At 41.7% G+C, this 17,296-nt stretch overlaps 1 protein-coding gene across 1 annotated transcript; it reads right to left on the reverse strand.

The window, feature by feature from the left end:
- Window positions 1-630: 630 nt before the first annotated feature.
- Window positions 631-12,704, reverse strand: RPL14 (ribosomal protein L14). The gene is made up of 6 exons (XM_020799486.3): window positions 12,423-12,704; window positions 10,809-10,910; window positions 9,576-9,670; window positions 8,644-8,743; window positions 5,051-5,104; window positions 631-750 (listed from the first exon to the last, which is right to left on the reverse strand). The coding sequence occupies exons 1-6, from the start codon at window positions 12,423-12,425 to the stop codon at window positions 676-678; spliced, it is 429 nt and encodes a 142-aa protein (XP_020655145.1). The 5' UTR covers window positions 12,426-12,704; the 3' UTR covers window positions 631-675.
- Window positions 12,705-17,296: the final 4,592 nt, after the last annotated feature.

The following is a 17,296-nucleotide window of genomic DNA, read 5'->3' on the forward strand; positions in this document are numbered from 1 at the left end:
TATCACATTCTGGCACACAGTGCATCAAATGTATTTAGAAACACATTTCCAAAGCCAGATCTATACAATGGGGGAGGGATCAAAATGAAACCTTTAGCGAGAAGGGGATGTGTGTTTGCTTTGTAATATTGCAACCATAAAACAGCAGAAAGAGCAGCTGAAGCCATGTTAGCCTTAACTAGCTATAGTCTGGTTGTCAGCTGATATCCCATAGGTAAAGGTTCCCCTTGACAATTTTTTTTTGTACAGTCATGTTCAACTCTAGGGGGCAGTGCTCATTCCCATTTCCAGGCCATAGAGCCAGTGTTTTGTCCCAAGACAATCTTCCGTGGTCACATGGCCAGTGTGACTTAGACATGGAACGCTGTTACCTTCCCACCGAGGTGATCCCTATTTATCTACTTGCATTTGCATGCTTTCGAACCGCTAGGTTGGTGGGAGCTGGGACAAGCGACAGGAGCTCACTCCATTGCGTGCATTCGATCTTACGACTGCTTGGTCTTCTGACCCTGAAGCACAGGCTTCTGTGGTTTAGCCCGCAGCGCCACCACGTCCCTGTTATATTGTATGAGATCCCATACAATATAATTATTTGGTTGCACATTCTAAAAAAATCAGACAAGTTACAAGTTTATAACAAGCACATATTAAACTGAAATTTTATTTCCTGATAGATTATGCTTTTTTAGGTGCAGCACCAGCAGCAGCCTTCTGAAGCTTCTTTACTTCATGTTTGATGATTCTGTTTCTCTGTAACAAAAAAAGTCATATTAGTGAGCAGTCAGTTTTCAACAAACCTAATTAAGCTCACTAATTACTTACATGCTGACAACTAGAAGAGGTAATGTTGAATTTTAGGTATGAGCTGTTTTATTTAAACTATGGTGAGCACCTTCAGATTTCATTTTTATGAAGGTTAAGCTCCTAGTTGAAATACCAGACCATAATTGAAATATATTCAGTTATGTTAAATTCTGCGGAGTGATAAAACATTTATCTAGTTAAAATATCTGTCTTCACCTCTAAATAAATGCAGGAAGGGAATCAAAGGACACCAGGATCAATGACTATGGCAAAGCTTTTTATAGCATAATTATGAAATATGATTTCTACATCCTTAACAGAAATCACCCTAATGTTGAACTGGGTAATATAACTTTGCTGGTTGGGGAGGAAATGTCATTGATTACATAGTGATCTCTGACTTGATCACTTATATAAGTGATTTCAAAGTAATCTGTCACCCAGGAAGTGATCAATTTCCTATCTATCTCTATTGGTATGCCCACCACAGGAAAAAAAATACTAAGAATATAACTGACTTTAATCTTCTTAAAAGAATTAGATGGTCAGCTCAAGTAGAACACTAATTGCTGGGAATGTTTTATGATAAAAAAGGTCTTCAGCTATGTAGTAAATTTACTTATAAATCAGAACAAAGACTTAGTCACACAGTTCCCTGAAGTGCTACAGATATTAGAGCCTCTGTTTCCCAAGAAAATAACATGCTTACAGAAATCCATCTGCTCTGAGTGGTATGACAGGGAATGTAAACTGGTGAAATCTAAATTGCAAGCAGCTGCAAGAATAGCTTGTAAATCACAAGCTCCCAGATTAATCTTTAATTACTGCAAATTATGAATTATAAGAATCTTCTAAAGCAGAAAAAGTCATTATACATTTGCTCACAATGGAAAGAACTACTAATGGCAACCCAAAAGAAAGACTCTCAGCAATTTTGGAGACTTATTAACAAATCGAGTACCAATGGGCATTCACTGACTGAACCCAAAATACCTACATGTGTATGGGAGGCCCATTTTAGGGACTTATTCAAGGAACCTCACATTAAAAATAATCTTTTGGAAACTTCTGTGAAGAGTAATAGACCTAAATGCTGAGATGGGAAAGGATTTGTCAGTATGGGACCCTGTCTCCCCCAGTGAAATCTGTGAAATAACTGCTACTTTAAAGAACAAGAAGGCACCTAGTAAAGATGGAATTGTGAGTGAAATCTACAAAGCAGCACCAAACTGGTGGGCTTCTATCCTTTCAGCTTTATTTACAGAAATTAATGAGATAGTTGTTTTCCCCCCACAATAAAACATCAGTATAGCAGTCCCTATATACAAAAAAGGTGAACCAAGCAATCCAGCCATTTTTTCCCCTATTTGTTTGCTGCATATCTCATTAAAAATACATACTAAATATCTGGCAAAAAAATTAAATTCTTGGCTTGAATCTAGTGAGATGATCGCAGAAGAGCAGGCAGGTCTTCAATGTAATCACTGAACAAAAGATCACTGTTTTATTTTGTCTCACTTAAAATATAAGTATGTAAAGCTAAAACATAGCCATCTATATGTAGCATTTATTGCTTTCACAGCAGCTTTTGATTCCATAAGCCAAGATTGTGTCTGTGGTAAATTAAGCAAAACCTCTAATGGTTGGTGGTGATCCAAAAACTCCTCTCCGACACTAAGATTCAGGTTAGGATAGATTGCTCAGGTTTCTTATCAGGTATAATACCAGCTACACGAGGTGTCTGTCTAGGATGTTTGTTAACTCTAGCTTTGTTTAATATTTATGTCAACTCATTAATTACTGAGTTGAGTAACAATAACAACTATGTACCTCCCAAACTGGGATCTAGAAAATTAATAGTACTTATGTATGCTGATGACACTATTTTATTATCACAAACACAAGGGCTAAGGAGGCTGCTCAAAGCTTTTAATCCAGTGGTCCCCAACCTTTTTCGGACTGGGGGGTGCGGGCTCTGTGCGCGCGGTGTGTCAGGGGCACCGCGTGCTCACGGGTGCGCGTGTTGCGCTCATGTGTGCTCGCCCGACACACCCACCCTGCAGGTGCAACACGCCTACCCGCAAGCATGACATGCCCGCCGTGTGCGCGGGGGGGGGGAGATCCGTGTCCGCGGCCCAGTTCAAGAAAGCCCATGGACTGGCACAGGGCTGCAGACCGGGGGATGGGGACCCGTTTTAATAAACTAGCAGCACAAGAAAAAAAAATTAAAATTAATTATGGAAAAACTAAAATACTAGTATTTGCCAATAAGTTTAGAAATCATGTATGGCAGAACAAATGAAGTCCTTTAAATATTTAGGACTAAACTTCTCCTTAACTGGCTCTTGAAAAACCACCAAGAAAATACCAATAAAATTGCCACCAACACTATTAGCATTCTATTCAGGTTCTATTGGGGCAGAGGTGGCAGGCAGTTCCCACCTGCTCTTAAAATCTACGAGGCCAAACTTATATATAGTGCTGAAATATGTACCTAGAAACAACCCAGAATAAATATGTGAGCCATCCTAGGCCTTCCTAAAGGATCTGAGACCTGTATTTTCTGGTCGGAAGCAGGCCTTCACACTGTGAAGGATATAGTACACATACATACTATTAAATTCTGGCTGAAATTGAAAAAGGGATCCGATCAGATATAGTACTGGCTATGTTTAAAGAGATGGTAAATTTTAACAATAGGAAAATTTTATCTTGGAATCAGGAAATTTCACAAATTATTGATAAGTATGAGCTTTTAAAAGTGTTTTAAATTTAGAAATTACAGCACGATACTTGAAGTCCTATATTTTAAAATATGATTTTCGAACTGACCCTATTTCTGCCTGTCTGTCAAAATGTGCACCCTGGTATGCTAAGTTACCTATTCAAACACCTCGCCCACAGTATTTAACTAATACAATATATCACATTTTAAATGGAGAAACACTTTTACGGTATTACATTGTCAGTCTATGAGTTCTGCAGTGGTTGAAGGACATCACCAACTGATTCCCTTGGAGAAAGAGTTTGCCCATGTGGAACTAATGCAGCTGAAGATCTAAACCACTATTTATCTGACTGCCCAATCTACAAAAATCAGAGAGTAGCTTTGTTCCAAGAGTTAGGTCTCACATTTGGTAGATCTGGTGCATATATGATAAATTTTCTATTGGGGGATAAGGTGCATACATTTCTGAAAAGGCAGCCGGATTTGCTTAAGAAGGAAGTTCTGTAGTTATAATGATCATGCTTTAACTAAGAATTGAACTAGTTCACATGGTAATGTTTTTAAATGGGTTTTATTTGTATACTATATTTGATATTGTATCCTATTGAAACTTTTGTAATGGCTATAGCTATATACAAATAAACTTGCCTTACTACTACTTCCTTGCCTGAGATAAAATGAAAGTAAAGCCAACTTACAATTTAAGTTAAAATACAATCAATCTATAAAACAGTACTATAGGTAGAATGAACAGTTAAGATCAGCAAAGTGATAAAGTCAGTATTTAAACTTTGGCAAATAAGGTCCTTTTGAGGCATATGAAGTCATTAATTTTACTGCCTAATAGCCCTTTTAGTGAATACAGCTCATCTAAAACAGGTACCACAGTTTAGAAGATTGTCTTCTGGTCACCAGCTGCTTAACACAAGATAGCAAGAACATCCAAAGAAGGGACTCAGATGATGATTAGCAGGGTAGATTTGCATGGGAGAACACTTTTGTCTTTCACATATCAAGGCATTAAAACAGAAGCAGGCATGTTGTGGCTCTCCAGCTGCAATGCCCATTAGCCTCCACCACTGATTATGCTGGGTAGGGCTGGTGGATGTTGCAGGCTTATTAATACCAGGAAGGCCACATTTTGTCCATTCCTGATTTAAAGCTTAAAATGAGCTTATCTTTGGCATTAAACTGGAGGAACGTCCTCTTTAAAATGCTATAAGCAATTAACAAGGGCTATTACTGATCTGAGGCTGTGGAAGTCTACTGCAATCATGAAAATCACTGCAGGGTATATGAATGTATACACTCCTGGACACTTCTTCTGCACCCAAGCAAGCATGTTTGTGGATGCTTATATCAAACAGTAAGGAATCATGAACTGGTCTTTTGAGTGTACATTAGCAAACAGAATCAAAATCATACAGGAAGAAGGATACTCAGAGATTTAAGATTAAATGGCTCTGCAGTTTTCAAAAGCGGTGATTCTAGAAAACAAACTGTACACAATTTACCTACCATTTTCTTAGCCTTCATGACCTTGTAGCGATCAAAATCTGACATCTTGGCTTTCTGTGGAAAGATTTCATAGAATGGAGCTTATTTTGGTGCCTTATTCAGAGCTCAAAATTGTTTTTAACCCAAGAAAATAAACATCTCTCCCCTACTGATTTATCTTCCTTGCATTCTTAAACAAATAAGACATATCCTGTTGTTACATTTATACCTAGTCTTTCATCCAGAGCTCAAGGCAATGTATACAATTCTTTTATCCTCACAACAAACCTTTGAAGTGCATTATGCTGAGAAACACTAATCCAAGGTCAATGCAATGTGCTTCAAGGCTGAGTGGTAATTTGAATTTGGGTCTCCCTACTCCTAATTCAATTACTTTAGAAAATAATATTTTCATATTTTTATTCCCTGTAACATTTACCACCCTACAGCCAACTGGCTTTCAAAAGTGAATGTGCACCCATGAACCCTGACTTCATCAATTAAAATGTGCTGTCATTACTTCAATAATGCCTTACAGCGGTGCCCCGCATAGCGACAATCCGTGCAGCAAAAATCGTCGCTATGTGAAAAAAAAAGCCCATAGGAATGCATTAAAACCCATTTAATGCGTTCCTATGGGCAAAAAACTCACCTTAAAGCGAAAATCCTCCATACGGTGGCCATTTTCGCTGCCTGGTAAGCGAGGAATCTGTCTCTAAACACAGCGGGCAGCCGTTTTTTTTACCCGGCGGCCATTTTGGAACCGCCGATCAGCTATTCTAAAAACATTGCTATGCGAAAATCGGTAAGCGAAACAGCTTACCGATCATCGCAAAGCAATTTTTTACCATTTAAAACATCGCAATGCGATCGCAAAAATGATTGCAAAAAATCATCGCTATGCGGATTCGTTGTTGTTAAGCGAGGCACCACTGTATTTGATTACGTCCGTTTCCATATTTTACCATGTATACAACCTCCCAATGTATAAAATGATCCCCTAATTTTGACCCTTGATGGAGGAGGAGGAGCAGTTAATGGGCAACTGCTCCTCCACCTCCATCGCCTACTGCTGCTGTCTCCGCTGCCCGCCTAATTACCTCCTCCAGTGTGGCTGCCGACCGCGGTACTCACTTCCAGTTCATGTCGTTGCTGCCTTGTCCCCTGCCCTAAGATTGTGGGAGGAGGTGATCTGGCAGTGGCAGCAGGAAGAGGCGCCTGAGTGCACGTGAATGTTTGTTTGCCTCCACCTCCACCACCGGAGGGGACAAGGCGGGTGACGTGAGCTGCAGGTGAGCCCTGGCAGTTGCACTGGAGGAGGTAATTGGGCAAGCGGGGAAGGCAGCAGCAAGAGGTGCCCGAGCATGTGCGAATACTCCTTTGCCTCCGTCTCCTGCTGCTATCGGGGCCATCAGAGGGGACAAGCTGTGAGCTCTGGAAGAGGCAATTGGGCAACAGCGGCGGCAGGAAGAGGCGCCCAAGCGCACACGCAACTGCGCCCTTCTGTGAATAAAACCACTGTGGCAAAATGCCAACACATGAAGTCACTCCTGTCTATCCATCATGAACGCTCCAAAGGGAGGAGCCAATGATAGGGCAGGAGGGGCGGGGTCAAAAAGAGACAAGGGAGTGAAAAAATGACAGTTAAGAGTTAGAGAGAGAAGGAAGATGACAGGAGTTAGAGAGAAGCAGAAGATAGATAGTGATTTGGAGAGGGAGAGTTAGGAGAGTGAATTGAGAAAGTTAATACATAGATGGAACAGTTGGAATGATAAAGAGAATAGAGAAACAGTTATAAGTAATAGAGAATAGATAATTAGTAAAAGTATATTGTTGTTCTGAATAAAAGTACCATCAAACCAAGTGCCACTGAAATGCCCATGTCACGCTGTTGCGGAACATACAGAAAACATACGGAATACTTCAGGAACAGATGGGAAGAGAGCTCATAAAAGCTCAGTCAGCTGGAAGCAGGAGGACACCAAAACAGCTTTAAATATATGAGGATGAAGTGAAGGAGCTGAGAGTTTTAACATCATACAACTAAGCCTTTCACAAGGCAAGTGATACAGATATTTGTTCTGAATATTTTTACCCCACCATTCAACCAAATCCCCATGTTCTCTGGGAAACAAACCAAGAACACAAATAAATAAATTGTACCATCATAAAAATGACCAACACAGCAGCAAAAACGAATCTACAGAATCCTTAGCAGCAGCAAAAAGTCCTTCCCTGATTTCAAAAGAATGTAAAAAGAAGTGAAGTAAATGAGCCTGGCCAAGGAGAACATTTTAAAAATCAACAAAACTGGCAGTACTGCTGAAAAAGTCCTCTTTCTAATAGCATACTTCAGATAGCAAAGGAACCCAAAGAACAAAGGAATCTGCTCACACCAAGTCAAATCAGAGGTCCATCTACCACAGTACTTTTGAAAACTACTAGTACAGAGACTCCAGCATTTCAGGAACAACTATTTCCTGAGTGCGCCTGGATGTACGCATTTCCTGACAGTCTCCCATTTAAGCACAGAACTGGCCTGAATTTATTTGTTTTAAAATCAGACATGCTTTGGTGTATTCAGAGTGTTACTGCTGCAGGATCTTCTGCTGAAGATCTTAACCATTCATGAAAGTACATAGGAGTGATAAATTCTTCAATCAAGCAGATTTAACTACAGTAATACAAGCCTGCTGAAATGACTACAGTGGGGCTTCGACTTACGGACGTCTCTACTTACAAAAATTTTGACTTACGAAAAGCTCTGGCTGCAAAATTTTGCTTCGACTTGCGGCTGGAGCTTCCAATTATGAACACAAAAAGGCGGGGGAAAGGGTGGGAAATTTAAATTTACTAACTGTTGGTGGCAAAGAGCCTGCTTCTTTGTAGCTCTTTCGCCCCAATGGTTAGGGAAAGGGATGCGGTGGGGGTGACCCAGAGCCAGGAGGCTTGAGCCTCCTGGGTGCTCCGGCACTCAAGCCTCCTGGGTGCTCTGGTGGCAGCGGCGGGGGCAGCGGAGGCAGCCGTTGCCCAGCGCTGGGAGGCTTGAGCTGATTTGGTTTCTTCAGCCGCTTGCCTCCTGCTCGCTCCTTGCTGCCCTCCACCATTTGAATTTCCTGCCATCAGCCCACAGAGGGTGGCACGGAGCAAGTGGGAGGCAAGCAGCCAAATCACCCCCACCAGGCACAAGCAGTGGAAACCCGGGAGGCTTCGGACAGGTAAGGTGCTGCTTTTTCCTTTTTAAAAAACTGTTCTGGGTGGGTTTTGGAGGGTGGGTTTGGATTGGGGGGGTTATGTTTTTGTGCTGTGTTGTTTTGTTTTTGGATTTGTAGTTTGTTTTTGTTCAGTCCCAACGTGGGACTTGCTCTGTTTTTTTTATTTTCGGTATTTTTTCTTCGGCCAGAATGGATTAATCGGTTTTCAATGCATTCCTATGTGAAATGGTGCTTCGACTTACGAAAATTTTGAGTTACGGCTGCCGTTCCAATATGGATTAATTTCGTAAGTCGAGGCACCACTGTATTGCTAAAGTCAACTTTAGTCATTCAGCTGCTCAAGAAATACTTTGTTTAGCTATGTCAGGCAGCTTATTTCGTGCTGTTTTGTAAACATACCTTCTCTCTGGCCTCAATTTTTTGAGCCCATCTGGTAGCCTTCCACTTCTCATTAATGTTTTCCTTCTCCCAAGCAGCTCGCACATATTTCTGACGAGCACTAATTTCAACAGAAATATTTGTTATTGTAATGCAAAAAGAAATTCCATTTACAAATGAATCCTCATATCCACCACCTATACAGAATGCAAAAAAGAAGAAAAATATATTTCCCCCTTATATTTTCCTAAACCAAGTTCTGAGTCCTTTCACTTTTTTAATATTGGGGACGACATATAAACTACATATCTACTACTTTTGATAAGTAACTTAGTTAACAGTAAAGGTAAAGGTTCCCCTTGACAATTTTTGTCCAGTCGTGTTCGACTCTAGGGGGCGGTGCTCATCCCCGTATCCAAGCCATAGAGCCAGCATTTTGTCCGAAGACAATCTTCCGTGGTCACATGGCCAGTGCGACTTAAACACGGAACGCTGTTACCTTCCCAGCGAAGTGGTCCCTATTTATCTACTTGCATTTGCATGCTTTCGAACCGCTAGGTTGGCGGGAGCTGGGACAAGCAACGGGCGCTCACTCCGTTGCGTGGATTCGATCTTACGACTGCTTGGTCTTCTGACCCTGCAGCACAGGCTTCTGCGGTTTAGCCCACAGCGCCACCACGTCCCTTAGTTAACAGTAGTCTTGTGACAGAATAACCAACTTAGAAAAGAAAAAACAGCAATATAGATCAAAAAGTTATCTGCTCAGACAACATTTGTGTCCTGGGGATAAACAATAACTAAAATTAGCTGGCTTTGTACAGCTCCGCAGTAGCATTCCTGGGAAGAATTCAGATGAATGTTTTTACTTTTTCATACAAAGCATGATTAATATCAGCTGTTCTTAATGTAAAACAATGTCCCTGATTTTGTTTAAACCAACAACTGAGGATTACCTGTGAGGAAACTTGAGAACAAAGTCAGTTAGCTGCATGCACTTGAAGGGCATTGCCTGCCTTCTAACACCACTGCAGGGACCATCTACTAATGCCTAAAGTAGTAAGAGAGGGGAAAAGCAAGTAAGATTTTTCAGCAGTTTTCCCGATACTCCTTCAACCCAAGAATAGGTGTAAAACAATTTAAATTCAGACTATAAGTAAATCTGAATCACCTTAAGCACCAATCATAAACAGGATTTTAAATACGAAAATCAGTACAGGTTGAGCCTTCCCTCTACCTTTTCACTCTTTTTTTTCCTAACATGGTGTACACTAATTATAGGAAAGTTGCATTTTCTTGAAAGCCAGAAAGCTTCCTTCTCTATCCCCATAAGAAACCCAGCAAAATTAAACAGGATTTTGAGTAGGCACATTATAACACTCAAATGGTAATTCAGACCACAAACCTATGCAATTTATTCCTTAGACTAAGCCCCACTGATCAAAGAATCAAGGTATCTCACACAGTGAGTTTTTGGCATTTTCTTTCTAACGCTTCAATTTTCAGAAAACAGGAAGACCTATAGAATAAGGACATCACACAAAACTGTTGTGATATGAGGAAATGTTCAGATTTGCAGAAGAGCAGCATTAATACTGTCAACACAGCTAATTTTTCTAGGCTTCAGAGAGGTTAGTGAGCTGCATTTCTGGGGCTATTAAATGCAGGCTATCAATCACTCATCACTTAAAAAAAAAACTAGCCTCCTTTCTATCAAGGAGAGGAGAGCGAAGGGACAGAGGAATATGCATCCCCAATGCTGCACTTCTATGGAGGCTGTGCAGAAAGACGCTGACTTTCCAATTCTGCTGAGACTAAACAAAGAAATGATGGAACAATCAGTTCTCTTTCTGCAAGCCTGTTCATTCACCTCTATAATATTTCTGCTGAACTTTAGTTTTCACAAAAACATGTTGAACAGAGGGCCTCGTGGCGCAGTGGTTAAACCACTGTACTGCAGCCAAAACTGTGCTCACGACCTGGGGTTCTATCCCAGGTAGCGGCTCAAGGTTGACTCAGCCTTCTATCCTTCCGATGTTGGTAAAGTGAGTACCCAGCTCGCTGGGGGGGCAATGTGTAGCCTGTATAATTAACTTGTAAACCGCCCAGAGAGTGCTTGAAGCACTATGGGGCGGTATATAAGCAGCATGCTTTTACACTAGAGGCATAGTGCAAGCATCCAGACTTACCCTGTTCTGATCAATAACATCCACAATTGCTACTAGCTTTCCGGCATGTGGCCCAAAGGAAATGTAGGCAACTCGGCCAATCTCAACGTAGCGTTTGAACACCTTAATTGAAGGGAAAAAAATTCATGGGTTATGATGTACATATTTAAGAACAACCTTAAACCTGATCATGGCCACATCACAAAACTGAGATAAAGCCATCCAAAACAGACTACATGAAACTTTGTTGATGTAAATTTTCGATGTTATCAAGAAATTTGAGAGTAGGTGGGGAGTTCTGACCAGCTACACCTGGCCACAAATCCCAGTCTGGTAGAATCCATATGTAAATGCATACAGCACTGAGGTTTTTGTCATTTAATGGTCTGTGGTCCAGATCAAGAACTTGGGTTGGGGCTTGCTCCCTCAGAATATGCTTGTCTAGATGGTACCTCTCAGCTGCACAGAATGAAATTTAAGCAACAATCACCATTTTAATATTAGGGTACAACCAGCAACCTAGAAGGATATAAATGGCCAGCTGCTGGAAAATGCTACTACTCCTTCATCCTAAACCTCTCCTTGTCCTTTTAATATCACTTTAAGTGCCAAGAATTCTTGTAAGTAGCCATACTAGTCACAGGATCCTTTACAGTCTATGAAGTAGATCACTTACATAGCACTACCCCAACATTTAGAGAGCTTTAGAAAGATGAGGCACCTATTAACTATATCACTCCAGATCCTTGAATAATCAATACTATTAACAAAGAGAACCCTGAGGAAAAAAGGGAAAAGATGCGATTACTGCAGTTAACTATATTTAAGCTCAGCTACAGAGTAATTACAGAGAAAAAGGGCTGCAGTTATTGTTTTGCCAAATGTTTCAACATAAAGATGAGGATTCAAAATTGCAGAATTGGCATCATGAATGCATCCTTTCTGCATTTCCATGCAGAAAGGGCTGGAGAAAAAAAAGGCCAACACATCGCTGCTATCTATTTTTTATCTACAGATTCATGTAAAGTGGTAAGAAACAGACTAAATGTCAGGGGTTTGTCACCTCAAAATTTGATATAAGAACGTCCCCAACGGCCCTTAAAGAACTCTTTTTCCCACATAACGAGGCCCACGTTTTAAGGGCCGAGAACTCTCCTTGTCGGATGGCTGTGGCTGCCTAATGTGGTGCTGAAACGTCGACCCCCTCACAGGAGGCGGATACAAGGAGAAGCCCGTTGGGAGTAATTCCTGACGCTATCTGCCCGCAGAGTTTAGGAAAGTTACATTTCCCCCCTGCAGTTGCCAGAATCCCTCGGCCCAATTGTAGCTCCCCAAAAAAGTAACTCCTCTCCGTTATGTCCCGATTCACCCTCTCCTCTCAAGGGAGAATCTCGGAAGCCTTCCGTTGGCCTATTGCGGCTCCCCTCCCTCGAGTCCACACCTCACCCCTCCAGCAACCCTGGGCCGAACTACGGCCAGCCCTCGGTCTTCCGCCCTGTTGCTTTCCGGGAACAGCTACTGAATTTCACAGGTGAAATACAAAGGCCCCCGTCCCTTAATAACGAGCCTTCCTCCTCGCGAAAAACGTTAGGGCAAGCCTCCCTAACCAGGCCCCAACCACGCTCCCGCGCTCACCATGATGGACGAGATACGAGTCGACGGGAAAAAAGAAAGAGCCGCTTCCGGTTGCTTCGTGATACCTCTTCCAATGTCTCAACTGCGCAAGCGCCGAGTAGGAAGAGGTGGGACTTGTGGTATGCCCTTCTGTGTGTACAGACAATGAGACGCATGCGTGAGAGCGCGCGCCCGAGGGCGGTGAGGAATAACTTAAAGCTTTAAGATGGTGCGCATGCGCCTTACTTTTGCTGACCTTACAACCGGGAGGACATTTTCGAGTCCTCTGCCTTGGGCTCTACTACACGCATGCGTAGTGAATGTTCGGTTTACGAGTGGAAGGTTAACAGTACCTAAAGGGAAGAGTTACTTGTCCAGTTGGTAGTTGTCCAGAGCGTCAAACGTTTCCATTTTGGCTTGAACAAAGATCGGGTTTTTAGATCTCCCTGCATATTTGAATTACCTCATCCATGTAGATTTTCTTGTACCACCACGTTTTTGTTTATATACTGTATATATATATTCTTTCATGCCCAGTCCTTGCTGACCAATGACATTCCGAAGCTTTGGGACTCATCAAGCTTCTGAAATAAGCACTGTAGTTTCAAGAATGAGTTGCAAAGAAGTAGAAAATTAAGAATTAAATAAAAACAAAAACCTGATGTTATCAGAAAGCAGTGTACACTGAAATGGTATCTTGTCCCGCTCCTGTTATTTATTTTTATTTATTTATTTAAAATATTTATATCCCGTCTTTCTCCCAAAAGATCCAAGCTGGCATGTTGTTGTGACACACTATCAAGTTGCTTCTGACTTACACAGCTCTTACATTTTGGGATACATTAGATGTTCAAGAAGTAGTTTACCTTTGCTACTCCACCATACTCTCTCTGAAGCCTGGTGTACTTAAGCAAATAAGCAAAGGAAATTGAGAGCTCAATATCACCCGTATGCGGTTGGCCATTTTTGCTTTCTAACCAGTTCAATGATAACAGAGGGGAAAGTGGAATATTTTTTTTCTTTTGCAGTGCAATCCTTATGATACAAATCTCACTGGCTGAAATGATGTAGGACTTGGTGAAATCTCGGCTAGCTACTGTCATAATAGAGAATTTGGGAGAACTCTCCAAATATGCAGGTTTGGTTCCATTAAAATAGATCTATCAATGGAATGGCATCAGTCGGATAGAATCATAGACAGGGTGGCGCAAAGGAGTGTACATGCCACAGTTCTCCGGATCACAGTCAAACCTCCATTAACAGTGCAGCCTGCCACAGAGCGCAGGATAAGGTATAGTTTATCATCTTGTCACAGCACACCATCACCTGTATATACACTTTGCCAGGAGGGACAGGATATGATAATTTTGCTAAGGTGTGCAACATGCTGTAATTCAGGGGCAGTAGTGTATGTTGTGTATACATAGAGATGATGAAAAGAAATATTTTGGTGGTAGGAATGTTTGGGAAGAAGGCATTTATACAAAAAGGCAGACGTTTGCACAAAACTGCTGATCTCCATAATATTTCTGGAATTTGCACAGTACTAAACACTTGTCTACCTAGAATCTTTAGGAGCACCTTGCCCCATGCGCCATTTCAGCCCCAAGAGTTGGAGTGCCCAAAGTCGTTCACATAGGCAAGCAAGGGAAGTAGATTGAGCACTGCTACATTGCCACCCTTGTACACCACGCAAGAAGCTACAATTATTGGTCAGGCTGAAAGTGTGAAAAAAATAAAACCCATGTCTTCCTTACTCCCACTCTTCCTTATATAATTGTATCTTGTTCAAACACCATTCTTCTCACAATAGGAATGTGCTAATTGGCAGTTTTGGACCAGCCAGTAAAGCCCAGTGAGCTTACATACTGTACTTTGAATCCTGATAGAGTCAGAAAGCCACTGGTGCCTTTCATAGTTTATTGTATTGATGGTTGACACATGTGCAGCATGATACAATACAGCAAAAGGAAGCATGCAGATGCCTTCATATGCTGAAGATCCCCCTTCCCCAAGCCCAGCTGGCTGCAGTTCCTCTGAGGCCAAGAGACTATCATGATCTGGGCAACCAAAGAGACTTTATAGTTTAGTCTCCTTACCTTGTACCTGGCAGAGGGAAATGGAAAACGATAGCCACCCACCCTCTCCAGTGTTGGTTGGGGGAGGGTGTGGTTACTTGTTGACTGGCACAAAAAACGTCAGCATGCTATCACCTTGATAAGGTAAGCAACTCTTTAAAACAGTAAAGTGGTAAACATGGGATATGACAATGTGCTTTTTATGCTCACACTTCCAAGAAGCTGGTGACACAACATCTATTTAATAGGACACAGCTGTTCTTTTATATGACAGATTCCTCAACCTATAGAGTGGGGGACAGCATCTCACGTACACAGAAGAGGAACTAATCACCTGTTTCTGTTGACCAACATGCGGCATCCCATGACTATATCTGTTATAGTGACGGCCAAACATTCATGCTATCAAGGACCACAGCCTAGTTCTGTGGAACAGAAAAAGTTGACCTTTCACCCATGGTGTTCTGCTGCTGCCTCCAAAGGGGAATGGCCATGCATACTCAAAGCTATTGTTTCTACCTGCCTTTGCTCTCTGCAGATGCAGGATCCATTTGTCACGGTGTTGGTAAGGAGGTAAGTCCACTCCTGATCTGGTTAGCAACACACATTGGGCAAAATCTTGATCATTGTTGTAAATGTGCTAAGCATTATGCCTGGCAATAAGAAACTATGCAATGTTCCAGTGGAAATGCTTCAGGGATGGCACTTCCATCCTCATGCTAGTGCATCTACAGCAGGCACAACCTCGAGTTGCACTTGTGTAGTTGTACAACAAGCTTTTGGACACTGTCTTTCCTTTTTAGTAGAGATAGGAAATGTATAGCTATTTAGATGGTGGACTACAATGCCCATCTTTCCTTCCCACTGGTTATGCTTGTTAGGGTTGATGGCAGTTGCAGCCCAGCAGCATCTGCTGGGCCACGTGTTCCTGCCTGTCTGGATATCAGGCTGATCGTGGAAGCTGTGACTTTGCCATTATGAGAAAGAGTTGGGCAAGGCTCCCTTTTTTGTACCCTAAGAGGCTGTGGTTTTAATCCACCTGAGGATGGGAATCTGAAGAGAGCAGTGGGGAATTTGATAGAGTCAAGGTCAGCAGCCCACCACTGTCTGCCAAATCATATACTGCATACTGTGCCATACCTATGCCTGTCAGGGTTCACAGATGGAATGGGTCTTGTTGCCCACATGTGTATGATTGTCACGGGTGGAGCACCAGATAGAGTAAATGAACACTACAAGAATGTGAGCTAGCAGGACTAACCCTGTGGTCCAGTTCTGGGCAAAATGGGGGATATAAATAAAATAAACCAACTCATATATATATTAGATCACAAAGGAGGGTTTGCTAATCCAGGTTGTCGGGAGGAGAGGAGGTAAAACTACTAATTAGTTTATGCAGGATTTGGAACATGTGCTGTACCTATCTTGTTGGACTGCAACTTCCCTTATCCTTCATCACAACCTATTTTAATTAAGATTGATGGAATTTACAATCCAATAATACCCGAAGGGTCACATATTCTAATCCAGTTGATTAAATCCCTGGTCCCTCCCTTCTGAAGGTATCTAAGTTCCTCACTGAACTAAAGATTTTCCCCAAGCCTGTTCTAGCTTTGTCTTCTGGTTAAAGATTGGGGCGGGGGTGGGGTGGGGACCGAGTGGCTGAAGATTCTCCCTAGCTCTCAAAGGACATGGAGCTGCTATTGCCACTTATGCCTATCTCTCAAAATTATAAATCCTGTATACTAGAAAGTGTTATAAAATTGTACCCTGTAAGGTAATGATCTGTTGTCCAAAGTTTTCCCCTGGGGAACTTTCACCAAAAGCTAGTGCTACCCAAGCAGGGGCCAAAAAGTCCCACAAATTTCACTCTGCATCTGCCTGTAGACATGGTCCAGCTGGGTAAAAAGCACAAGTAGAGACTTCAAGCAGTTTCATAAATGAACTTGGGGTGTCAACAAATAATAGCATTAATAAGAGTTTCCCAAAAGGGGGGGGGAGTCTTCAACATTGCCTTTTAGGGAGCAGCTAACACGGAAACTTGTTATTAGCCACAACTATAAGGTAACTGGAGCTGCCAATAATAAAATTAGACTGTTGTACTGCACATATCTCACATGGAATAATAACCTCTTCACTTTAAATCACTATAGCAGAAGAAGTCCTAATTCATGCGTACATGGAGAGATCAATTATTTAGTCCTCCTTTTAAAAACCTGCCATTACATCAAGTTAGAGTACATTGAGGGGTCATTCTGCCTTAGATGATTTGGAATATTAATATTAGGAAAGAGAATTCTGAAGTAATCAATAACTGAGCATTTATGAATTCTGGAGCAAATCGTAAATGCATCACAGAAGTCATTTGATACATCTTCATACTGTGCTGTTTAATGTTTTTTTTTGCTGCAAATGTTTCCTTTCTCCCAGTTGCACAATTGCACATATTTTTACTCTGGACGTGGTTGAGCTGGTTGAGGCTTTAAAAGGCATTTCTTCCCCAAACAGCAGAGGAGCAGCCTCCCATTTTTTTTCAGGGCATTGTGGGGATGGAGAATCTGGAAGTATATTGAGGGGCTGGGAAATGGACACGTTGCTCAAGCCTTCTATGGAGAAAAAAAAAACCCTCTTCTGTGCAATAAGAATAAGAAGGTTAAATTCAAGTACTGTATTACAAGGTTGTGAAAGAGAAAAACTGAGAGCTATCCAGGTGTTTCAGTTGGTACACTTCCTTATTTTTAGTTGTTCTCATGCAGTTATTTTTATGCTCCTTTTCCTCTACAGCACTGCTTGTTAAATTAAATACAAGGTTAGATC

Source organism: Pogona vitticeps, chromosome 6, assembly GCF_051106095.1.
Source record: "Pogona vitticeps strain Pit_001003342236 chromosome 6, PviZW2.1, whole genome shotgun sequence".
In the NCBI taxonomy this organism is placed as follows: domain Eukaryota; kingdom Metazoa; phylum Chordata; class Lepidosauria; order Squamata; family Agamidae; genus Pogona; species Pogona vitticeps.

Coding starts and splice junctions, on each gene's coding strand:
- RPL14 (XM_020799486.3), bottom strand. Junction 9,671..10,808: donor ATGTTATTGATCAGAACAGG/GTAAGTCTGGAT, acceptor TTACTACTTTAG/GCATTAGTAGATGGTCCCTG. Junction 5,105..8,643: donor AAATTGAGGCCAGAGAGAAG/GTATGTTTACAA, acceptor ATCTTTCCACAG/AAAGCCAAGATGTCAGATTT.